Raw genomic sequence first — 25,241 nt, forward strand, 5'->3', positions numbered from 1 at the left:
TTGGTCTTCGAGCTCTGAAGAAGTCACCGCCTGTCACCACTGCCCTGACCACCACAGAGTCAGCACCTGAGAGAGCCACATCAGGTAGGTTCTTGTGTAGTAAAAATAAAATAGATATTACATGTTAGTTATAATCTGCTCTCGCCCAGTCACTCAGCCTTACAGCCATCCTTTTTAGTTTATACAGTAGTCAACCAGACAGTCATCCAACCTTTTATACAACCTTCCAATCATCCAGTTAATCAGCTTTTCATTCAACCAACCAATCATACAGTCAATCAACAGTTTATTCAGCCAATCAGTCAGCCATTTGATCAACCAGCCAGTCACCCAGTCAGTCACCCGTTCATTCAACCAGTCACCTAACTACAGTAGTCTTGAATGGTATTCATTAATCTGGTAAACAGGTTAAGAGAGAGAGACCACTGAAGGGGTGGAGCAGTGACACTTGTTTATAACTGTGATCAGTGTGTAAGGCTCTACACTGGTACACACAGTATGTAGTGGGCTTCACACTGGTACACACAGTGTGTTAGGCTCTACACTGGTACACACAGTGTAAGGCTCACAATGGTACACACAGTGTGGGGCTCTACACTGGTACACACAGTGTGTTAGTGGCTCTACACTGGTACATGTGTTAGGCTCACACTGGTACACACAGTGTGTTAGGCTCACACTGGTACACACACAGTGTGTTAGGGTTCTACACTGGTACACACAGTGTGTTTCTACTGGTACACACAGTGTGTAAGGCTCTACACTGTACACACAGTGTTAGGCTCACACTGGTACACACAGTGTGTTAGGCTCTACACTGGTACACACAGTGTGTTAGGCTCTACACTGGTACACACAGTGTGTAGGTTTCACACTGCACACAGTGTGTGGCCTCACACTGGTACACACAGTGTGTAAGGCTCTACACTGGTACACACAGTGTGGGGCTCTACACTGGTACACACGTATAGCTCTACACTGGTACACACAGTGTGAGGCTCACACTGGTACACACAGTGTGTTTAGGCTCTACACTGGCACACAGTGTGTTAGGCTCTACACTGGTACACACAGTGTGTTAGGCTCTACACACACACAGTGTGTTAGGCTCTACACTGCACACAGTGTGTTAGGCTTACAACAGGCATACTGTGTGGGTACCAATGGCAGAGTTGTAGTGCAAGTTGGGTTTTACACTGCACACAGTGTGTAAGGCTCTACAATGGTACACACAGTGTGTTAGGGCTCTACACTGCACACAGTGAGCTTCACACTGGTACACACAGTGTGTAAGGCTCTACTAATGGTACACACAGTGTTAGGCCTACACTGGTTACACACAGTGTGGCCCTGCATACACAAGGGTCTACTGGTCACAGTTTAGGGTCTTACACTGGTACACACAGTGTGTTAGGCCCTACACTGGTACACACAGTGTGTAAGGCTCCACACTGGACACACAGTGTGTAAGGCCTACACTGGACACACAGTATGTGAGGTTCCTGGTACACACACAGTGTGTAAGGCTTCACACTGGTCAACACACACAGTATGGCTCTACACTGGTACACACACAGCGTAAGGCTCTACACTGGTACACACACACAGTATGTAAGGCTCACACTGGTACACACAGTATGTATAGGCTCTACACTGGTCACACACAGTAAGGCTCTACACTGGCACACACAGCATGTAAGGTCTACCACACGCCCCACACTGGTACACACACTATATGGACTCCCTACACTGGTACACACAGCATGTAAGGTCTCACACTGCACACGTATGTGCTCACACTGGTACACACAGTATGTAAGGCTCACACTGGTACACACAGTATGTAAGGCTCACCTGCACACACACAGCATGTAGGTTCTACACTGGTACACACAGTATAATGCTCCACACTGGTACACACAGTATGTAAGGCTCTACACTGGTACACACAGTATGGCTCACCTGCACACAGTATGTAAGGCTCACACTGGACACACAGTATGTAAGGCCCCACACTGGTACACACACAGGCTCTACACTGGTACACACAAGTATGTAAGGCTCTACACTGCACACACAGTATGTAAGGCTCTACACTGGTACACACAGCATGTAAGGCTCCACATGGTACACACATAGGTAAGGCTCTACACTGGTACACACAGTATGTAAGGCTCTACACTGGCACACACAGTATGTAAGGCTCTCACACTGGCACACACAGTATGTGGGCTCTACACTGGTACACACAGTATGTAAGGCTCTACACTGGTACACACAGTATGTAAGGCTCTACACTGTACACACAGTATGTAAGGCCTAACTGGTACACACAGTATGTAAGGCTCTACACTGGTACACACAGTATGTAATGCTCTACACTGGTACACAGCATGTAAGGTTCTCACTGGCACATAGTATGTAATGCTCTACACTGGTACACACATAGTATGTAATGCTCTACACTGGTACACACAGTATGTAAGGCTCTACACTGGCACACACAGTATAAGGCTCCACACTGGTACACACAGTATGTAATGCTCTACACTGGTACACACAGTATGTAAGGCTCTACACTGGTACACACAGGCATGTATGCTCACACTGGACACACACAGAAAGCTCACACTGGTACACAGTATGTAAGGCTCTACACTGGTACACACAGTATGTAGCCCACACTAGCACACGTGTAGGCCCCACACTGGCACACACAGTATGTAATGCTCTACACTGGTACACACAGTATGTAAGGCTCCACACTCACACACAGTATGAGGCTCTACACTGCACACACAGTATGTAAGGCTCTACACCACACAGCATGTAAGGTTTCTACACTGGTACACACAGTATGTAATGCTCTACACTGGTACACACAGTATGTAAGCCCACACTGGTACACACACAGTATGTAAGGCTCACACTGCACACACAGTGTAAGGCTCTACACTGGTACACACAGTATGTAATGCTCTACACTGGTACACACAGTATGTAAGGCCCTACACTGGCACATGTAATGCTCTACACTGGTACACACAGTGTGTAAGGCTCACACTGGCACACAGGTAATGCTTCCACACAGTATGTAAGGCTCTACACTGGTACACACAGTATGTAAGGCTCTACACTGGTAACACAGTATGTAAGGCTCTCACTGGTACACCCGGTAAAAAACTATCTATACAAATCTTGTGAAACAAAATGACACCACGAACTAAGGTTTTGATAAAGGCCCAAAAGGCATACCTCGCATTGGTAGCCATTCAGTATGTTCAGTAATGTAGACTCTCTGTATTTTAAATTTTCACCTCTTTTTCCAACATTGGAACTGTAAGTGATCACATGATCAGGATCCCACAAAGAAATTGTTAGTAACAAGGTGCCACCCATCTTCTCTACCTGTATCAAGGAAAATATGTTTTAGTATCTCATGAAGATTATCCACCCAGGATATTTCATCTGAATGATACCTGGAGGCTAACTATATCTTTAGTTAATTAGTTATAGGTAAATTTGTAATAAATGCTAAGTTAGCCTCAGTACTGTAGTCACCCCAGAGAAGGTGTTACCTCAATGTGATCCATTTTCTTCTGGCAGTTGTTGAGAGACGGGATACTGCTTCATCTGTGGTGGAGAGCAGCCGTCTGGTGTCTAGTGTCATGTCTCAGCGTGCTACTCATGCAAGTATGTCTTTATTACTTATTTTAACTCTTTTGAGAGAGACGACTGTCTCACCTATATTTAATTATTTAACAGAGTAATTACTAACTGGGATATAGAACTGTCTTCGCCAATACTTGATGTGGGGCAGCAGTTATTACCCACTATACAGTTTGATGAAAACATTTTAATATAGTTACTATATTGTGCTTTTTAACCTTCCATGATAAGGCTTACTTATATCATCTCCAAAACAATGCCTTTTTACTTAATTTACTCTAATGATGCTTTTATAAAACTTTTAACAAAGAATTTAATACATCATATACATTACCATTTCTACAAGCTTTTCTAAAAATCAGCGTTTAGTAATATAATGGAGTTAATGAGGTCAGACACAGTGTAGTCAACACATGATATTTACCCACTACCACACATGCTAGCTGAGGTGGTCAGCACAGAGTCCCCCCACGACTCTGACAGTCTGGAGACCGAGGAGGAGGACCAGGAGAGTGATAGTGAGGAAGATGAGGAAGCTCTCCAACATTACTCTGATGAAGGTAACACTAACAGTTCTCCTTCACATCAGCTCAAGAAGCAGCTCACGTTGGAAGTCACTATACTGCACAATACTCAGATTAATTTACTTACTTAATCCCTTTGCTATTTGTCAGCTTACTAGCCGTCAGTTCTTTGCTGGCAGGAACTGGGTATGCACACTACACAAGGTCTGGATGTACAATCTCATTCAAGATTCTTCAAACACTGCTGGAAACAGCTGGAAACTTGAGGCCGTTTGTTTACGATAGTATACTGTATAGTAAAAATTATGAATAAATGTAAAAGTGATCGGTGATTGGTTACTTAGTTCCCTGTTGCTTAATTTAATGGTTGGGCTCTGTTGTTTCGTATTATCTTGTACTATGTACTATAGTAAAGAAACGGCCTTGGGTTGTCAGCTGTCTCCCACAGTTTTCGAAGAATCTTGAACGAGACTGTACCCCAACTTGCTGGTCTAGCCTGGACTTTAAAGAGTTAACATTTGGTGTTGCCACATTTCTTGGTCTATTATTCCACAAGATCACAACCAAATGTTATGAAACTAAGTAAAGGACAGATTTAGATGTGTGATACAATGCAAGTGTGAGAGGTCCCCTATGTTCACTGTGTAATTAATGTTTTATTCTAGATTTAAACAAACTACTTAATCATTATACTCTATAAAAAGTGTATGCTTACTATACATGTTGTCTAATTTTGCTTTAAATACATTATTTTGTATCATCTTTACTTGTTGCTCTACTAAACTTGGTCTTAATCTTGAAAGAGTATGGAAACTACTTGCTAAAAATTTCAAGATATTCTCCTAAGTCTCAGTTCCACCTCACACAGAAGAAACTTCTCCTGGGTTAGTTAAAAACTTCAGAGATTCCTTTAAGAAGGAACCTCAGCCCACAACAAAGGTCACATCACGGCCTAAAGACACCACGACCAGTCAGTCACCAGATGATGAGGTCATCGGCAGAAGGTCACAGCCACTCAGAGACATTCTCAAACTCCATGAATCTAAAGGTCAGTACTTCACTTTATTTTATCATCTTCACTCCTGGTCAGCTCACTACTCAGCACAGTACAGTACAGTACTGTCTTCCAAATGTATGATAAACAGAATAAACCAATTATGTTCTAGATCTTGATTCTCACAGATTTATACTGTTACTCATAGTTTAAAAGCTCCTGCACAAGAATTATATCTATTATAAAATTTACCTCGATAGACTTCCATGATGCATTGTTAAACGGAGTTGCTGCTAACTAATGTACTACTGTATCTTTATTTATGAATGCAGCATAAAGTCGGTTTTATATCCTAGATAAGAATAAAACTCGTGTATTGGAAATGTAAGTAGGCCACACCTTCCCAAACCTAACTTAACCTAATCTAACCTAACCTAGAAATTTAATCAACATACTGACTTAACTTACTCTAACCAACTAACTATTCAAGCTTAATATAACCTAACAACCCAGAAATATAATCAAATACGAACATAATCATACTTAATGTAACCTAACCTAACTTAACCCAGTATTGTAATCAACCTGTAACATAATCAAACCTAATGTAACCTAACCTAACCAAACCCAGGAATGTATCCAACCTTTTTGCAATGCTAATTTATTTCAGTGCAAGAACCAGCAGTTGCGGAGGAGTCCCCGCGCCTCAAGCCCAAGCAGAGGCTCCGGGAGAACTTTGAGACAACGTCTGAGAAACAGGAGAGTCGCGTCCACAAGACCTGGGACATGCAGACTGACCTCAGTACCAGGTCACTCAACATGAAGAACATTATCGCCCAGCACGAGACTATCACATCAGATGACACACCCAAGCCTAAGAAACTGACTGGGATCCTGAAGAAAACATCAAGTTCGAACATTCTGAGCATAGAGACACGTTCCTCAGTTACTGCTGAAACTACTACAGACAGTGAGTTTGTGGTGCTCAAAATATTTTTTGTTACTCTTTTAAGCCTTTCCCACTACATGATATAGCACAGGATGACCATAATAAAATAAAGCGAATACATTCGTTCTATTTTTACTGGTAAGTTAAAGATTTAATCTGTACAGAAAACGATCACAGCTAACACTTTTGGGTAATAGTTGGGAGCTTTTGTGATAACCTGCAAGGGAATGTTTTATTAGCACCAACTGTGAGCTTTAAGTCCAGACTTGACAAACACAACATGATCAGATACATTCGAGCACCTTTAAACCCAGAACTTCTCATCACTATGTAGCAGACATTTGACACATATTTTATGTTGAGGATTTATATTTTTCTATGCCATCAAAATTGTTCATTAAGATATCATTTTATATTAAAGTATGAGAACAAATCCATAATAAAAAAAATGGGAGAGATATTTGCAAACACATAAAGTTCATCCAAGAGTGTGTGAACTTTGGGACAAGTAAGAGGTGTGGATGGCTGCCAGACACATGCAGCAGATATGAACCAACTGTGATAGGCCCAGCTCATATGTGTATGTTCTCTAATATTCACATATTACCTGATGTCAAGAAACAAAATGTGAGGAAATAAATTTTTACTTTTCTTCATCTTCTTTGCCACTGATTAACCTGTTAGCTGATCGGGTGATCTGTCACTTCTCCTTTAATTTTTTTTAGGAAGTACTGGGCATGTATTGGCTGCAGAATGAATTTGTACCTATGCCATTGTTAGTGAAATTTGATCTTGAATGAGCTCGCACATGGTGTTGTCATGCACACATTTACATGTAAAAGATTCAAACACATATTTGCATTGGTAAGGAGAACATCAAGGTCAGGCTATGGGGTATCATGGGGTACTGCTCCATTACACTTTTGTTTATATATTTTTTATTAATATACAGTAGCTTTATTTTAAATTGTATTTCTCAAAATAGTTGACCTTTTAGGTGAAACTAAAGAGGATGTGACCGTCAAACAACAGCTGAACTCTACAGATGATATCCTGGACACACTCACTGAGGATCAGATCACCAGACTCTCTGAGGAGTTTGACCTCCGGGCGCAAGATGACGGAGTGATCAAGACAGAGGAGGAGTCGATGGAGGAATTGAGTGGTGGGTACCAAGTGACTTCCAGGAAGGAGGAGGATCATACAGATGGTTCAAAATTTGTGAGAAAAACTTCATACACTGAGATCAAACTCCAGCAGCCTAGCACTGAGGAGGGTAAGTGACCACCTGGAGTAAAGTTTGTGGCTCTGATTCTGTGTTGTGCATCGAGTTGACTATATCGATGAATATTAGTACAGTGTAGGTAGAGAGGCTGTCATTGTGTTGTACAGTACTGAATAACTTCAATACTTAACCCCTTTTCACTTGTTTGAAAGTTTTTCTTCTAATATCCATAGATGTTTACTCTTTTGGGTTCCCTAAGATGTTTACTTACTCTTGTTGGCTCCCTAAGATGTTTACTAACTCATGTTGGCTCCCTAAGATGTTTACTAACTCATGTTGGCTCCCTAAGATGTTTACTTACTCTTGTTGGCTCCCTAAGATGTTTACTAACTCATGTTGGCTCCCTAAGATGTTTACTTAGTCATGTTGGCTCCCTAAGATATTTACTTACTCTTGTTGGCTCCCTAAGATGTTTGCTTACTCTTGTTGGCTCCCCGAATATGTTTACTTACTTTTGTTGGCTCCCTAAGATATTAATTACTCTTGTTGGCTCCCTAAGATGTTTGCTTACTCTTGTTGGCTCCCCGAACATGTTTACTTACTTTTGTTGGCTCCCCAAATAATCCCTCAAGACATGAAATCATCTAGTGATCCTTGAGACCAAAAATGACTCAAACAAATATTTAAGAGAAAGATATTTAAGTTATTCAGTACAAATTGTATTATAACCAGTAAAGAGCTGATATATACAGTAGTCTCCCTCTAATTGATGAATTATGAAAGAAAGTGTAATAGTTGATGCATATCACAGAGTTGGGGTATGTGTGTATGTTTGACTTTTAGAATGCATGCCCAATAGGCAACTTGTCTTGTAAATAGTTCATTAGATTAATAAGGAACCCCTTAAACGTTTGCGGAGTTTCAATGTTAAGGTGAGTAGTAAATAATCATATATTTGTCATAAATTTTACTTTGAGTCTGTTAAATCCCAGGTACCCGTCATGATGATCTCAGCGATCATGAACATCGTGACCATGACAAAAGACAAACAACACAGCATGACAAAATAGACACTCGCAGACATGTTTCACAGGTGATATCTAAGTCCTCTAGGGAAAGTAGTGTTAGGAAAACAACATCTGTATCAGGCTTGAGGGTTGGTGAGTTGTCAAAACCACCACAACCAACCGAGGGTAAACCTCACAAACCAAATGATAGTGATCCAGGAAAGAAAAAAATCGCTCACAAGTTAAGTGATGATGAACCAGAGAAAAGGAAGAAGAGTCCAGGTAGGCCAAGTGATGAACCAGGGACAAGGAAAAAGAGTCCAGGTAGGCCAAGTGATGAACCAGACACAAGGAAAAAGAGTCCAAGTAGGCCAAGTGATGAACCAGAGACAACGAAGAAGAGTCCAACTAGGCCAGGTGATGAACCAGGGACAATCAGGAGGAGGCCAGGTGATGAACCAGAGACTGTCAGGAAGAGGCCAGGTGATGAACCAGACACTGGCAGGAGAAGGCCAGGTGATGAACCAGAAGCAAGGAAGAAGAGTCCAACTAGGCCAGGTGATGAACCAGGGACAATCAGGAGGAGGCCAGGTGATGAACCAGAGACTGTCAGGAGGAGGCCAGGTGATGAACCAGAGATTGTCAGGAGGAGGCCAGGTAAACCGGAGACTGTCAGAGGAGGCCAGGTGATGAACCAGACACAAGGAAGAGAAGAGCAACTAGCCAGGTGATAAACCAGACGCAAGGAAGAAGATCCAACCAGCCAGGTGATAAACCAGACTGCTGTGGGAGGCCAGGTGATGAACCAGAGACTGTCAAGAGGGGAGGCCAGGTGATGAACCAGACACAAGGAAGAAGAATCCAATTAGGCCAGGTGATGAACCAGAGACTGTCAGAGGAGGCCAGGTGATGAACCAGGAGACTGTCAAGAGAGGCCAGGTGATGAACCAGACACAAGGAAGAAGAGTCCAACTAGGCCAGGTGATGAACCAGAGACAGTCAGGGAGGAGGCCAGTGGATAAAACCAGAGACTGTCAGGAGGAGGCCAGGTGATGAACCAGACACAAGGGAAGAAGAGTCCAACTAGCCAGGTGATAAACCAGACTGTCAGAGGAGGCCAGGTGATGAACCAGAGACAGTCAGGAGGAGGCCAGGTGATGAACCAGAGACTGTCAGGAGGAGGCCAGGTGATGAACCAGACACAAGGAAGAAGAGTCCAACTAGGCCAGGTGATGAACCAGAGACAGTCAGGAGGAGGCCAGGTGAAGAACCAGAGACTGTCAGAGGAGGCCAGGTGATGAACCAGAGACAGTCAGGAGGAGGCCAGGATGAACCAGAGACAGTCAGGAGGAGGCCAGGTGATGAACCAGGAGACTGTCAGGAGGAGGCCAGGTGATGAACCAGACACAAGGAAGAAGACTCCAACTAGGCCAGGTGATGAACCAGAGACTGTCAGAAGGAGGCCAGGTATGAACCAATGACTGTCAGGAGGAGGCCAGGTAATGAACCAGACACAAGAAAGAAGAGCTAACTAGCCAGGTGATGAACCAGAGACTGTCAGGAGGGGACCAGGTGATGAACCAGAGAGGTCAGGAGTAGGCCAGATGAACCAGACTGCCAGTAGGAAGCCAGGTGATGAACCAGACACTGTCAGGAGGAGGCCAGGTGATGAACAAGAGGTCAGAGGAGGCCAGGTGATGAACCAGACAAGAAAGACGAGTCCAACTAGGCCAGGTGATGAACCAGAGACAGTCAGGAGGGGGTGATGAACCAGACACAAGGAAGAAGAGTCCAACTAGGACAGGTGATGAAACCAGAAACTGTCAGGAGGAGCCAGGTGATGAACAGACACTGTCAGGAGGAGGCCAGGTGATGAACCAGAGACTGTCAGGAGGGAGGCCAGGTGATGAACCAGAGACAAGGAAGAAGAGTCTAACTAGGCCAGGTGATGAACCAGAAACTGTCAGGAGGAGGCCAGGTGATGAACCAGAGACTGTCAGGAGGGAGGCCAGGTGATGAACCAGAGACAGTCAGGAGGAAGCCAGGAGATGAACCAGACACACGGAAGAAGAGTCCAACTAGGACAGGTGATGAACCAGAGATTGTCAGGAGCAGGCCAGGTGATGAACCAGAGACTGTCAGGAGGCAGCCAGGTGATGAACCAGAGACTGTCAGGAGGAGGCCAGGTGATGAACCAGAGATTGTCAGGAGGAGGCCAGGTGATGAACCATAACAAGGAAGAAGAGTCCAACTTGGACAGGTGATGAACCAGAGATTGTCAGGAGGAGGCCAGTATGAACCAGGCACGGAAAGAGTCCAACTAGGCCAGGTGATGAACCAGAGACTGTCAGAAGGAGGCCAGGTGATGGACCAGAGACAAGGAAGAAGAGCCCAACTAGGCCAGGTGATGAACCAGAGACTGTCAGGAGGCAGCCAGGTGATGAACCAGGAGACTGTCAGCAGGAGGCCAGGTGGTGATGAACCAGACACAAGGAAGAAGAGTCCAACTAGGCCAGGTGATGAACCAGAGACTGTCAGAAGGAGGCCAGGTGATGGACCAGACACAAGGAAGAAGAGCCCAACTAGGCCAGGTGATGAACCAGAGATTAGGAGGGAGGCCCGTGATGAACCAGACACAGGAAGAAGAGCCCAACTAGGCCAGGTGGATGAACCAGAGAGTGTCAGGAGGAGGCCAGGCGAGGAACCAGAGAGTGCCAGGAGGAGGCCAGGTGATGAACCAGAGACTGTCAGGAGGAGGCCAGTGATGAACCAGAGACTGTCAGAGGAGGCCAGGTGATGAACCAGACTGTCAGAGGAGGCCAGGTGATGGACCAGACACAAGGAAAGAGTCCAACTAGGCCAGGTGATGAACCAGAGACAGTCAGGAGAGGCCAGGTGATGAACCAGAGAGTGTCAGGAGGAGGCCAGGTGATGGACCAGACACAAGGAAGAAGAGTCCAACTAGGCCAGGTGATGAACCAGAGAGTGTCAGGAGGAGGCCAGGTGATGAACCAGAGACTGTCAAGGGAGGCCAGGTGATGGACCAGACACAAGGAAGAAGAGTCCAACTAGGCCAGGTGATGAACCAGAGACAGTCAGGAGGAGGCCAGTGATGAACCAGAGAGTGTCAGGAGGAGGCCAGGTGATGAACCAGAGTGTCAGGAGGAGGCCAGGTGATGAACCAGAGACTGTTAGAAGGAGGCCAGGTGATGAAACCAGAAACTGTCAGGAGGAGGCCAGGTGATGAACCAGACAAGGAAGAAGAGTCCAACTAGGCCAGGTGATGAACCAGACTGTCAGAAGGAGGCCAGATGATGAACCAGAGAGTGTTAGGAAGGAGGCCAGGTGATGAACCAGAGACTGTCAGGGGGAGGCCAGAACCAGACACAAGGGAAAAGAGTCCAACTAGGCAAGGTGATGAACCAGAGACAGTCAGGAGGAGGCCAGGTGATGAACCAGAGACTGTCAGAAGGAGGCCAGGTGATGAACCAGAGGTCAGGAGGAGGCCAGGTGATGACCAGACACAAGGAAGAAGAGTTCAACTAAGCCAGGTGAGAACCAGAGACTGTCAGGAGGAGGCCAAGTAAAGAACCAGAGAGTGTCAGGAGGCAGCCAGGTGATGAACCAGAGACTGTCATGAGGACGCCAGGTGATGAACCAGAGACTGTCAGGAGGAGGCCAGGTGATGAACCAGAGATTGTCAGGAGGAGGCCAGGTGATGATGAACCAGAGGCCACTAAGAGGAGACCTGGTAGGCCAGGTGATGATGAACCAGAGGCCACTAAGATGAGACCAGGTTGGCAAGGCGATGATGAACCAGAGACCACTAAGAGGAGACCAGGTAGGCCAGGTGATGATGAACCAGAGGCCACTAAGAGGAGACCAGGTAGGCCAGGTGATGATGAACCAGAGGTCACTAAGAGGAGACCAGGCAGGCCAGGTGATGATGAACCAGAGACCACTAAGAGGAGACCAAGAAACAGTGATGTGAACCAGAAATCACTAGCAGGAGACTGGGCAAATACAGGCATATTAACTGAGGCCAGAGGAGACCAGGCAGCACTAGGCAGATGATGAACCAGAGACCACAAGAGGAGACCAGGCAGGCCAGGTGATGATGAACCAGAAATCACTAAGAGGAGACCTGGCAGGCCAGGTGATGATGAACCAGAGGCCACTAAGAGGAGACCAGGCAGACCAGGTGATGATGAACCAGAGGCCACTAAGAGGAGACCAGGCAGACCAGGTGATGATGAACCAGAGGCCACTAAGAGGAGACCAGGCAGGCCAGGTGATGATGAACCAATAACCACTAAGAGGAGACCAAGTAGGCCAGGTGATGATGAAGCAGAAGTAACCGTGAAAAGATCATATGATGTAGATGAGAGAATCTATGGTAGGAAAGTGTCGAGTGAATCATTCCAAAGCAGTACTGTGAGGCACACGTCACACACCACCATGACATTGAGAGCTGAAGAGTCTTTCCATGAGGATCACCTCATTACCACTACTGCTAATATCCGGGAAACGTTAGAACCTGGCGAGCCACATACCCTTAAGCCTGAGAAACCAGTGAAAAAGGAAGGAAAGCTAGGTGAGGAAAAACCCAAAGATACAGCAAAGAAACCGAGAAGTACGGAGGAAGATGTGAAGGTGACAAAGAAGAAACCAGGAAGGCAAGCTGATGAACCCAAGTCGAATAAAACGAAGGTGGGCAAGGCAAAACCAGTGGTTGAACCAAAGACAATGAGCAGGCCAGGTGATGATGAACCAGAGGCCACTAAGAGGAGACCAGGCAGACCAGGTGATGATGAACCAGAGGCCACTAAGAGGAGACCAGGCAGACCAGGTGATGATGAACCAGAGGCCACTAAGAGGAGACCAGGTAGGCCAGGTGATGATGAACCTGAGGCAACTAAGAGGAGCCCAGGTAGGCCAGGTGATGATGAACCGGACGCCACTAAGAGGAGACCAGGTAGGCCAGGTGATGATAAACCAGAGGCCACTAAGAGGAGACCAGGTAGGCCAGGTGATGATAAACCAGAGGCCACTAAGAAGAGACCAGGCAGGCCAGGTGATGATAAACCAGACACCACTAAGAGGAGACCAGGCAAGCCAGGTGATGATGAACCACAGACCACTAAGTGGAGACCAGGCAAGCCAGGTGATGATGAACCAGAGGCCACTACTAGGAGGAGACCAGGTAGGCCAGGTCCAGGTGATGATGAACCAGAGGCCACTAAGAGGAGACCAAGTAGGCCAGGTGATGATGAACCAGAGACCACTAAGAGGAGACCAGGCAGGCCAGGTGATGATGAACCAGACACCACTAAGAGGAGACCAGGCAAGCCAGGTGATGATGAACCACAGACCACTAAGTGGAGACCAGGCAAGCCAGGTGATGATGAACCAGAGGCCACTAGGAGGAGACCAGGTAGGCCAGGTCCAGGTGATGATGAACCAGAGGCCACTAAGAGGAGACCAAGTAGGCCAGGTGATGATGAACCAGAGACCACTAAGAGGAGACCAGGCAGGCCAGGTGATGATGAACCAGAATCATTCAGACCAGTCGATATGATGCCAGAATTAATGGTAAAGACAACAACAGATGAAAGAGAAAAGGTTAGTATTAATGAAACTCTAAGTGAAACTTACCAAACTAGTGTGATCAAACATTCGACAGTGAGTCACCTTACAAGCACAACTCAAGATGTGCTGACGAGTCGATACATTGAAACAGAAGAGGTAACAGATGAGCCAAAGAAGATGCCAATGAAAGGAGATAAGCCCGTGAAACAGCCAGGCAAGCCAGGCGATGATGAACCAGAGACCACTAAGAGGAGACCAGGCAAGCCAGGTGATGATGAACCAGAGACCACTAAGAGGAGACCAGGCAAGCCAGGTGATGATGAACCAGAGACCACTAAGAGGAGACCAGGCAAGCCAGGCGATGATGAACCAGAGACCACTAAGAGGAGACCAGGCAAGCCAGGCGATGATGAACCAGCGTCCACTAAGAGGAGACCAGGTAGGCCAGGTGATGATGAACCTGAGGCAACTAAGAGGAGACCAGGTAGGCCAGGTGATGATGAACCAGAGACCACTATGAGGAGACCAGGTAGGCCAGGTGATGATGAACCAGAGGCCACTAAGAGGAGACCAGGCAAGCCAGGCGATGATGAACCAGAGACCACTATGAGGAGACCAGGTAGGCCAGGTGATGATGAACCAGCATCCACTAAGAGGAGACCAGGCAAGCCAGGCGATGATGAACCAAAGACCACTATGAGGAGACCAGGCAAGCCAGGTGATGATGAACCAGCATCCACTAAGAGGAGACCAGGCAAGCCAGGTGATGATGAACCAGAGACCACTAAGAGGAGACCAGGCAGGTGATGAAACCAGAGGCAAGAGAGACCAGGTAGGCCAGGTGATGATGAACCAGAGACCACTAAGAGGAGACCAGGCAAGCCAGGTGATGATGAACCAGAGACCATTAAGAGGAGACCAGGCAAGCCAGGTGATGATGAACCAGAGACCACTAAGAGGAGACCAGGTAGGCCAGGTGATGATGAACCAGAGGCCACTAAGAGGAGTCCTGGTAGGCCAGGGATGATGAACCAGAGGCCACTAAGAGAGACCAGTTAGGCCAGGTGATGATGAACCAGAGACCATTAAGAGGAGACCAGGCAAGCCAGGTGATGATGAACCAGAGACCACTAAGAGGAGACCAGGTAGGCCAGGTGATGATGAACCAGAGGCCACTAAGAGGAGACCTGGTAGGCCAGGTGATGATGAACCAGAGACCATTAAGAGGAGACCAGGTAAGCCAGGTGATGATGAACCAGAGGCCACTAAGAGGAGACCTGGTAGGCCAGGTGATGATGAACCAGAGACCACTAAGAGGAGACCTGGTAGGCCAGGTGATGATGAACCAGAGACCATTAAGAGGAGACCAGGTAAGCCAGGTGATGATGAACCAGAGGCCACTAAGAGGAGACCTGGTAGGCCAGGTGATGATGAACCAGAGGCCACTAAGAGCAGACCAGGCAAGCCAGGTGATGATGAAACAGACCACTAAGAGGAGACCAGGCAAGCCAGGTGATGTTGAACCAGAGACCACTAAGAGGAGACCAGGTAGGCCAAGTGATGATGAACCAGAGACCATTAAGAGGAGACCAGGCAAGCCAGGTGATGATGAACCACAGACCACTAAGAGGAGACCAGGCAAGCCAGGTGATCATGAACCAGAGGCCACTAAGAGGAGACCTGGTAGGCCAGGTGATGATGAACCAGAGGCCACTAAGATGAGACCAGGTTGGCAAGGCGATGATGAACCAGAGACCACTAAGAGGAGACCAGGCAAGCCAGGTGATGATGAACCAGAGACCACTAAGAGGAGACCAGGTAGGCCAGGTGATGTTGAACCAGAGGCCAGTAAGAGGAGACCAGGTATGCCAGGTGACGATGAACCAGAGGCCACTAAGAGGAGACCAGGCGGCCCGGCGATGATGACCCTGAGGCCACTAAGAGGAGACCAGGTAGGCCAGGTGATGATGAACCAGAGGCCACTAAGAGGAGACCAGGTAGGCCAGGTGATGCTGAACCAGAGGTCACTAAGAGGAGACCAGGAAGGCCAGGTGATGATGAACCGAGGCCACTAAGAGGAGACCAGGCAGGCCAGGTGATGATGAACCAGAGGTCACTAAGAGGAGACCAGGCAGACCAGGTGATGATGAACCAGAGACCACTAAGAGGAGACCAGGTAGGCCAGGTCCAGGTGATGATGAACCAGAAGCCACTAAGAGGAGACCAGGCAGGCCAGGTGATGATGAACCAGAATCATTCAGACCAGTCGATATGATGCCAGAATTAATGGTAAAGACAACAACAGATGAAAGAGAAAAGGTTAGTATTAATGAAACCTAAGTGAAACTTACCAAACTAGTGTGATCAAACATTCGACAGTGAGTCACCTTACAAGCACAACCAAGATGCTGACGAAGTCGATACATTGAAACAGAAGAGGTAACAGATGAGCCAAAGAAGATGCCAATGAAAGGAGATAAGCTCTAAACAGCCGGGCAAGCCAGGCGATGATGAACCAGCCCACTAAGAGGAGACCAGGCAAGCCAGGTGATGATGAACCAGAGACCACTATGAGGAGACCAGGCAAGCCAGGTGATGATGAACCAGAGACCACTATGAGGAGACCAGGCAAGCCAGGTGATGATGAACCAGCATCCACTAAGAGGAGACCAGGCAAGCCAGGTGATGATGAACCAGAGACCACTATGAGGAGACCAGGTAGGCCAGGTGATGATGAACCAGAGGCCACTAAGAGGAGACCAGGAAGCCAGGCGATGATGAACCAGACTGGAGAAAATAGGTGATGATGAACCAGAGGCCACTAAGAGGAGACCAGGCAAGCCAGGCGATGATGAACCAGAGACCACTATGAGGAGACCAGGTAGGCCAGGTGATGATGAACCAGAGACCAAGAGGAGACCAGGCAAGCCAGGTGATGATGAACCAGAGACCACTAAGAGGAGAACAGGCAAGCCAGGTGATGATGAACCAGTGATCACTAAGAGGAGACCAGGCAAGCCAGGTGATGATGAACCAGAGGCCACTAAGAGGAGACCAGGCAGGCCAGGTGATGATGAACCAGAGGCCAGTAAGAGGAGACCAGGTAGGCCAGGTGATGATGAACCAGAGACAACTAAGAGGAGACCAGGCAAGCTAGGTGATCATGAACCAGAGACCACTAAGAGGATCAAGCCAGGTGATGATGAACCAGTGACCATTAAGAGGAGACCAGGCAAGCCAGGTGATGATGAACCAGAGGCCACTAAGAGGAGACCAGCTAGGCCAGGTGATGATGAACCAGAGGGCACTAAGAGGAGACCAAGTAGGCCAGGTGATAATGAACCAGAGGGCACTAAGAGGAGACCAAGTAGGCCAGGTGATGATGAACCAGAGGCCACTAAGAGGAGACCAGGTAGGCCAGGTGATGATGAACCAGAGGCTACTAAGAGGAGACCAGGCCGGCCAGATGATAATAAACCAGAATCAACTGAGGAGTCTGTGTTGACTGTTACTGACAGTGAAATGTCAAGTACATATCATGAGACTTTTGTGACTAGCGCAACAGTTGATTTGTCGTGCAATATGTCAAGTTCTTTTGTTAAGGAAGAAGCTTGTTACTATGAGACATGCGAGTCTTCGAGTAGTACAAGTAGTTCTAGTAGTGAGTCTGACACAAGTGATTCGGGCAAGAGTGACAAAGAAAAGAAAAAGAAAAATCAGAAGAAAAAAGTGAGTAAGTTGGTGAGAACCAAAAGAAATAAGTGAAAGTACAACCAAGAAAAGGGTGAAAGACTCGGAAAATAAAATAAAATTGAGAGTTCGTAAGAGTGAGCCAGAGAGCACAGAAAAGAAAAGAACTGTAGATGAACCCCACAAGGTGAAGAGGACTGCCAGAGAACCTAAAGCCTCATTAAAGAGACCAGAAACACCAGGTGATAAAGAACCAAAGAAAACTAAGAGAGAACCAGGTAAGCCCGATGTCTCTGAACCAGAAAAAACAAATTTGAAACCTGTAAGACCTGACGATCTTGAAGCAGAAACCAATAAGAAACCTAGAAGTAGACCACACGGTCAACCAGAAAATATTAAAAAGCCTGTCGATGAAAAACCAAAAGTAATAATGAGAAAACCACGTGATGAAACAGAGCCACTCAAAAAGATATCTGGATTTCATGATAAGCCAGACACTACCAGGAAAACACCTTCAAGGTCAGACAAGAAACCAGAAGGAATTAAGGTCAAGCCAGGCAGGTTGAGCGATGAACCAGACACAACGAAGAAGAGTCCAACTAGGCCAGGTGATGAACCAAGGACAGTCAGGAGGAGGCCAGGTGAAGAACCAGAGACAGTCAGGAGGAGGCCAGGCGATGAACCAGACACAAGGAAGAAGAGTCCAACTAGGCCAGGTGATGAACCACAGACAGTCAGGAGGAGGCCAGGTGATGAACCAGAGACAGTCAGGAGGAGGCCAGGCGATGAACCAGACACACGGAAGAAGAGTCCAACTAGGCCAGGTGAAGAACCACAGACAGTCAGAGGAGGCCAGGCGATGAACCAGACACACGGAAGAAGAGTCCAACAGGCCGGGTGATGAACCAAGACAGTCAGGAGGAGGCCAGGTGATGAACCAGACACACGGAAGAAAGTCCAACTAGGCCAGGTGATAACCGGAGACAGTCAGAGGAGGCCAGGTGATGAACCAGAGACAGTCACGAGGAGGCCAAGATGAGCCAGAGACAGTCACGAGGAGGCCAGGTGATGAGCCAGAGACAGTCACGAGAGGCCAGGTGATGAGCCAGAGACAGTCAGAGGAGGCCAGGTGATGAGCCAGAGACAGTCACGAGGAGGCCAGGTGATGAGCCAGAGACAGTCACGAGAGGCCAGGTGATGAGCCAGAGACAGTCAGGAGGAGGCCAGGATGAACCAGACACACGGAAGAAGAGTCCAACTAGGCCAGGCGATGAACCAGAGACAGTCAGGAGGAGGCCAGGTGATGGACCAGACACAAGAAAGAAGAGTCCAACTAGGCCAGGTGATGAACCAGAAACTGTCAGGAGGAGGCCAGGCGATGAACCAGACACACGGAAGAAGAGTCCAACTGGCCAGGCGATGAACCAGAGACAGTCAGGAGGAGGCCAGGTGATGGACCAGACACAAGAAAAGAAAGTCAACTAGGCCAGGTGATGAACCAGAGACAGTCAGGAGGAGGCCGGCGATGAACCAGACACACGGAAGAAGAGTCCAACTAGGCCAGGTGATGAACCAGAGCGGTCAGGATGAGGCCAGGTGATGAACCAGACACACGGAAGAAGAGTCCAACTAGGGCTAAGGACAACGAGACAGTCAGAGGAGGCCAGGTGATGAACCAGAGAGTGTCAGGAGGAGGCCAGGTGATGAACCAGAGGCGGTCAGGATGAGGCCAGGTGATGAACCAGAGACAGTCAGGAGGAGGCCAGGTGATGGACCAGACACAAGGAAGAAGAGTCCAACTAGGCCAGGATGAACCAGAGACAGTCAGGGAGGAGGCCAGGCAGATGAACCAGAGACAGTCGAGGAAGGGGGTGATGAACCAGAGGCGGTCAGGATGAGGCCAGGTGATGAACCAGACAAGGGAAGAAGAGTCCAACTAGGCCAGGTGATGAACCAGAGACAGTCAGGAGGAGGCCAGGTGATGAACCAGAGACAGTCAGGAGGAGGCCAGGTGATGGACCAGACACAAGGAAAAGAGTCCAACAGGCCAGTGATGAACCAGAGACAGTCAGGAGGAGGCCAGTGATGAACCAGACACACGAAGAAGAGTCCAACTAGGCCAGGTGATGAACCAGAGACAGTCAGGAGGAGGCCAGGCGATGAACCAGACACAAGGAAGAAGAGTCCAACTAGGCCAGGTGATGAACCAGAGGCGGTCAGGATGAGGCCAGGTGATGAACCAGAGACAGTCAGGAGGAGGCCAGGTGATGAACCAGACACAAGGAAGAAGAGTCCAACTAGGCCAGGTGATGAACCAGAGACAGTCAGGAGGAGGCCAGGCGATGAACCAGAGACAGTCAGGAGGAGGCCAGGTGATGGACCAGACACAAGAAAGAAGAGTCCAACTAGGCCAGGTGATGAACCAGAGACAGTCAGGAGGAGGCCAGGCGATGAACCAGACACACGGAAGAAGAGTCCAACTAGGCCAGGTGATGAACCAGAGGCGGTCAGGATGAGGCCAGGTGATGAACCAGACAGTCAGGAGGAGGCCAGGTGATGATGAACCACAAATCACAGAGGAGGAGGCCAGGGAGGCCAGGTGATGATGAACCAGAAACCATTAAGAGCAGACCGGGCAGGCCAGGTGATGATGAACCAGAGACCACTAAGAGGAGACCAGGCAGGCCAGGTGATGATAACCAGAGACCACTAAGAGGAGACCAGGCAGGACAGTTGATTATGAAACCAGATGCCACTAAGAGGAGACCAGGCAGGCCAGGTGATGATAAACCAGAGTCACTCAGAGGAGACCAGGCAGGCCAGGTGATGATGAACCAGAGGTCACGAAGAAGAAACCAGGCAGGCCAGGTGATGATGAACCAGAGGTCACTAAGAGGAGGCCAGGAAGGCCAGGTGATGATGAACCAGTGTGCCACAAGAGGAGACCAGGCAGGCAGGTGATGATGAACCAGAGGCTATTAAGAGCATACCGGGCAGGCCAGGTGATGATGAACCAGAGATCACTAAGAGGAGATCAGGTAAGGGTGATGATGAACCAGAGGCCAGTAAGAGGAGACCAGGCAGGCCAGGTGATGATGAACCAGAGGTCACTAAGAGGAGACCAGGCAACCAGGTGATGATGAACCAGAGGTCACTAAGAGGAGATCAGGTAGGCCAGGTGATGATGAACCAGAGGCTAAGAGGAGACCAGGCAGACCAGGTGATCATGAACCAGAGGTCACTAAGAGGAGACCAGGTAAGCCAGGTGATGATGAACCAGAGGCCACTAAGAGGAGACCAGGCAGGCCAGGTGATGATGAACCAGAGACCACTAAGAGGAGACCAGGCAGGCCAGGTGATGATGAACCAGAAGTCACTGAGATGAGACCAGGCAGGCCAGGTATGATGAACCAGAGACCACTAAGAGGAGACCAGGCAGGCCAGGTGAGTGAACCAGAGGCCACTAAGGAGACCAGGGCAGGCCAGGTGATCATGAACCAGGTCACTGAGGAGACCAGGCAGACCAGGTGAACCAGAGGTCATAAGAGGAGACCAGGTGAAGCCAGGTGATGATGAACCAGAGGCCTGGGGAGACCAGGCAGGCCAGGTGATGATGAACCAGGACCACTAAGGAGACCAGGCAGGCCAGGTGATGATGGACAGAGTCACTGAGATGAGACCAGGCAGGCCAGGTGATGATGAACCAGAGACCACTGGGGAGACCAGGCAGGCCAGGTGAGTGATGAACCAGGGCCACTGAGGAGACCAGGCAGGCCAGGTGATGATGAACCAGAGACCACTAAGAGGAGACCAGGCAGGCCAGGTGATGACAGAGGTCACTGAGATGAGACCAGGCAGGCCAGGGTGATGAACCTGGTCACTAGAGGGAGACCAGGCAGGCCAGGTGATGTGACCTGGGGCCATTGGGAGACCAGGCAGGTGGTGTGTGAACCAGGACCACTGGAGGACCAGGTGGGCGGGTGATGATGAACCAGGGCCACTAAGGGGACCAGGCAGGCCAGGTGATGAGACCAGAGGACACTGGGAGACCAGGCGGGCCAGGTGGTGATGAACCAGGGACCACTAGTAGGAGACCAGGTAGACCAGGTGATGGTGAACCAGGGGTCACTGGGAGACCAGGCAGGCCAGGTGATGATGAACCAGGGGGCATTAAGAGGAGACCAGGCAGGCCAGGTGATGTTGAACCAGAGGCCATTAAGAGGAGACCAGGCAGGCCAGGTGATGATGAACCAGAGACCACTGGAGACCAGGCAGGCCAGGTGATGATGAACCTGAGCCACTAAGGAGACCAGGCACCTGGTGATGATGAACCAGAGACCATTAAGAGGAGACCAGGCAGGCCAGGTGATGATGAACCTGGCCACTAAGAGGAGACCAGGCAGGGGTGATGATGAACCAGAGGTCACAGAAGAGACCAGGCAGGCCAGGTGGATGATGAACCAGGGTCACTAAGAGGAGACCAGGCAGGCCAGGTGATGATGAACCAGAGGTCACTAGAGGGAGACCAGGCAGGCCAGGTGATGATGAACCAGGGTCACTAAGAGGAGACCAGGCAGGCCAGGTGATGATGAACCAGGGCCATTAAGAGGAGACGGAGGCAGGTGATGTTGAACCAGAGGCCATTAAGGAGACCAGGCAGGCCAGGTGATGATGAACCAGAGACCACTAAGAGGAGACCAGGCAGGCCAGGTGATGATGGACCTGGAGCCACTAAGAGGAGACCAGGCAGGCCAGTTGAGTGAACCAGAGGACACTGGGAGACCAGGCAGGCCAGGTGGTGATGAGACCAGGAGGTCACTAAGAGGAGACCAGGCAGGCCAGGTGATGAACCAGGGTCTGAGGAGACCAGGCAGGCCAGGTGATGGACAGGGGGCCACTGGGAGACCAGGCAGGCCAGGTGATGAACCAGGGGTCACTAAGAGGAGACCAGGCAGGCCAGGTGATGAACCAGAGGACTAACAGGGAGACCAGGCAGGCCAGGTGATGATGAACCAGAGACCACTAGAGAGGACCAGGTAGGCCAGGTGATGAACCAGAGTCACTGGGATGAGACCAGGCAGGCCAGGTGAACCAGAGGCCACTAAGACCAGGCAGGCCAGGTGATGATGAACCAGAAACTATGAGGAGACCAGGCAGGCCAGGTGATGATGAACCAACTGAGAGTCATCAGTGGTTCTTCAAGATAATCTTCCCGAAAGTGGAACTCCGAGGAAGAAATCTCTTATACCTGTTTCTGGGTCAATCAGGAAAACTTCTGGTGTTACTGGTGCTCTTGAACCACATGAACGAAATCTTGACGAACCAGAGATCAGTAAGATGAGACCAGACTGGCCAGGTGATGAACCTAACAGAAGGCAGAAGAGTCCAACTAGGCCAAATGATGAACCAGACACAAGGAAGAAGAGGCCAGGTGATGAACCAGAAACTGGCAGGAGGAAGCCAGGTGATGAACCAGAACCAATGAAGAAGATTCCAAGTAGGCCAGGTGATGAACCAGAGACTGTCAGGTGGAGGCCAGGTGATGAACCAGAGACTGTCAGGAGGAGGCCAGGTGATGAACCAGAGACTGTCAGGAGGAGGCCAGGTGATGAACCAGAAGCAAGGAAGAAGAGTCCAAGTAGGCCAGGTGATGAACCAGGGCTGTCAGGAGGAGGCCAGGTGATGAACCAGAGACTGTCAGGAGGAGGCCAGGTGATGAACCAGAACCAATGAAGAAGATTCCAAGTAGGCCAGGTGATGAACCAGGAGGCTGTCAGGAGGAGGCCAGGTGATGAACCAGAGACTGTCAGGAGGAGGCCAGGTGATGAACCAGAGACTGTCAGGAGGAGGCCAGGTGATGAACCGGAGACTGTCAGGAGGAGGCCAGGTGATGAACCAGAAGCAAGGAAGAAAGGAGTCCAAGTAGGGAGTGATGAACCAGGGGCTGTCAGGAGGAGGCCAGGTGATGAACCGGGAGACTGTCAGGAGGAGGCCAGGTGATGAACCAGAGGCTGTCAGGAGGAGGCCAGGTGATGAACCAGACACAGGGAAGAGTCCAACTAGGCCAGGTGATGAACCAGGGACTGGCAGGAGGAGGCCAGGTGATGAACCAGAGAAAGTCATTAGGAGGCCAGGTGATGAGCCAAAGACAGTCAGGAGGAGGCAGGTGATGAACCAGAGACAGTCATGAGGGAGGCCAGGTGATGAACCAGAGACTGGCAGGAGGAGGCCAGGTGATGAACCAGAAAGTCATTAGGAGGCCAGGTGATGAGCCAAAGACAGTCAGGAGGAGGCCAGGTGATGAACCAGAGACAGTCATGAGAGGCCAGGTGATGAACCAGAGACTGAGGAGGTGGTGAACCAGAGAAAGTCATTAGGAGGCCAGGTGATGAGCCAGAGACAGTCATGAGGAGGCCAGGTGATGAACCAGAGACTGGCAGGAGGAGGCCAGGTGATGAACCGGAGTCATTGGAGGCCAGGTGATGAACCAGAGACTCTCAGGAGGAGGCCAGGTGATGAACCGGAGACTGATAGGGAGGCCAGGTGATGGGAGATTGTCAGGAGGCCAGGTGATGAACCAGAGATTGACAGAAGGAGGCCAGGTGATGAACCAGGGATTGTCAGGAGGCCAGGTGATGAACCGGAGACTGGCAGGAGGAGGCCAGGTGATGAACCAGAGATTGTGAGGAGGAGGTCAGGTGATGAACCAGACACTGGCAGGAGGAGGCCAGGTGATGAACCAGAGGCCACTAAGAGGAGACCTGGCAGGCCAGGTTATGATGAACCAGACGCCACGAAGAGGAGACCGGGCAAACCAGGTGATGATGAACCAGAGGGCACTAGGAGGAGACCAGGCAGGCCAGGTGATCATGAACCAGGGTCCACTAAGAAGAGACCAGGCAGGTCAGGTGATCATGAACCAGAGGCCACTAAGAGGAGGCCAGGTAGGACAAGTGATGATGAAACAGGAAGAATCGTTAGGCCTATTAGTAGGGAGTCCGATGTTAACATGAAGACACCCAGTAGAAAGTCCAGCAAACCTGGTTCTACAATGCCGGAGTACCCCAGCAGGAGGCCGCAGAAACCCAGTGATGACCTTCCCGAGAAGACAGCTGTCAGGAGACGTAGTAAACTGAACGACAAAGAGCCGGAAACCAATTGTAGAAAGCCAATTCGACAAGGGGATCCAGAACCTGTTAAATCCATCACCAAACCTGGTAAACCACTCGACAAAGAACCGGAGAGAGAAACCGAGCCGTGTCAAGAGAACTGAGAAGCGTTTAAGCAGCACAAGTATTGACAGGACTGATGTTATCACAAGCAGAAGGTCACCGTTCTCAGGAAGGGACTCGACCCCAGAACCAGACGACACTAAACACCGCTTGCAGAACTTCTACACCCAGGAAGTCATCCATCGACGACAGTCGTGTCCGTCGAAGAACACCTAGTGTGGACATGGACACGAGAACACACAGCATGCAGTCACTATCAGGCGTTTCCACTACCAGCTCTGTCCCCAGCTACATGAGGCCAAAGGGGGAGTCGTGCAGCTGCCGCCGCCATACTCCTGAGAGAGATATTCACGAAGTAGAGA

General features: G+C 49.1%; 2 protein-coding genes across 21 annotated transcripts; both read left to right on the forward strand.

The window, feature by feature from the left end:
• The first annotated feature begins 2 nt into the window (after window positions 1-2).
• On the forward strand, window positions 3-11,978 carry LOC121868911 (muscle M-line assembly protein unc-89-like). Its single transcript, XM_042369949.1, has 10 exons — window positions 3-84; window positions 3,607-3,693; window positions 4,113-4,229; window positions 5,062-5,241; window positions 5,858-6,157; window positions 7,134-7,412; window positions 8,354-8,785; window positions 8,960-9,025; window positions 11,297-11,445; window positions 11,783-11,978. Exons 2-10 carry the CDS (start codon window positions 3,669-3,671, stop codon window positions 11,912-11,914), a joined length of 1,680 nt encoding a protein of 559 aa, XP_042225883.1. The 5' UTR covers window positions 3-84; window positions 3,607-3,668; the 3' UTR covers window positions 11,915-11,978.
• Window positions 11,979-12,082: 104 nt separating this feature from the next.
• On the forward strand, window positions 12,083-17,867 carry LOC121868909 (collagen alpha-4(IV) chain-like). Of its 20 annotated transcripts, none has more exons than XM_042369935.1 (8): window positions 12,083-12,336; window positions 13,246-13,442; window positions 13,587-14,531; window positions 14,712-14,760; window positions 16,048-16,142; window positions 16,505-16,684; window positions 16,758-16,847; window positions 16,980-17,867. In XM_042369935.1, exons 1-8 carry the CDS (start codon window positions 12,155-12,157, stop codon window positions 17,720-17,722), a joined length of 2,481 nt encoding a protein of 826 aa, XP_042225869.1. In that variant the 5' UTR covers window positions 12,083-12,154; the 3' UTR covers window positions 17,723-17,867. The 20 variants fall into 20 exon arrangements, with proteins under 20 accessions (XP_042225869.1, XP_042225874.1, XP_042225876.1 ...); XM_042369940.1 differs by having other exon boundaries at window positions 13,587-13,907; window positions 14,226-14,760; XM_042369942.1 differs by having other exon boundaries at window positions 13,587-13,811; window positions 14,181-14,760.
• The last annotated feature ends 7,374 nt before the right edge of the window (window positions 17,868-25,241 follow it).

The sequence above is a fragment of the Homarus americanus genome, unplaced genomic scaffold (genome assembly GCF_018991925.1).
Source record: "Homarus americanus isolate GMGI-L3 unplaced genomic scaffold, GMGI_Hamer_2.0 scaffold50773, whole genome shotgun sequence".
Lineage (NCBI taxonomy): Eukaryota > Metazoa > Arthropoda > Malacostraca > Decapoda > Nephropidae > Homarus > Homarus americanus.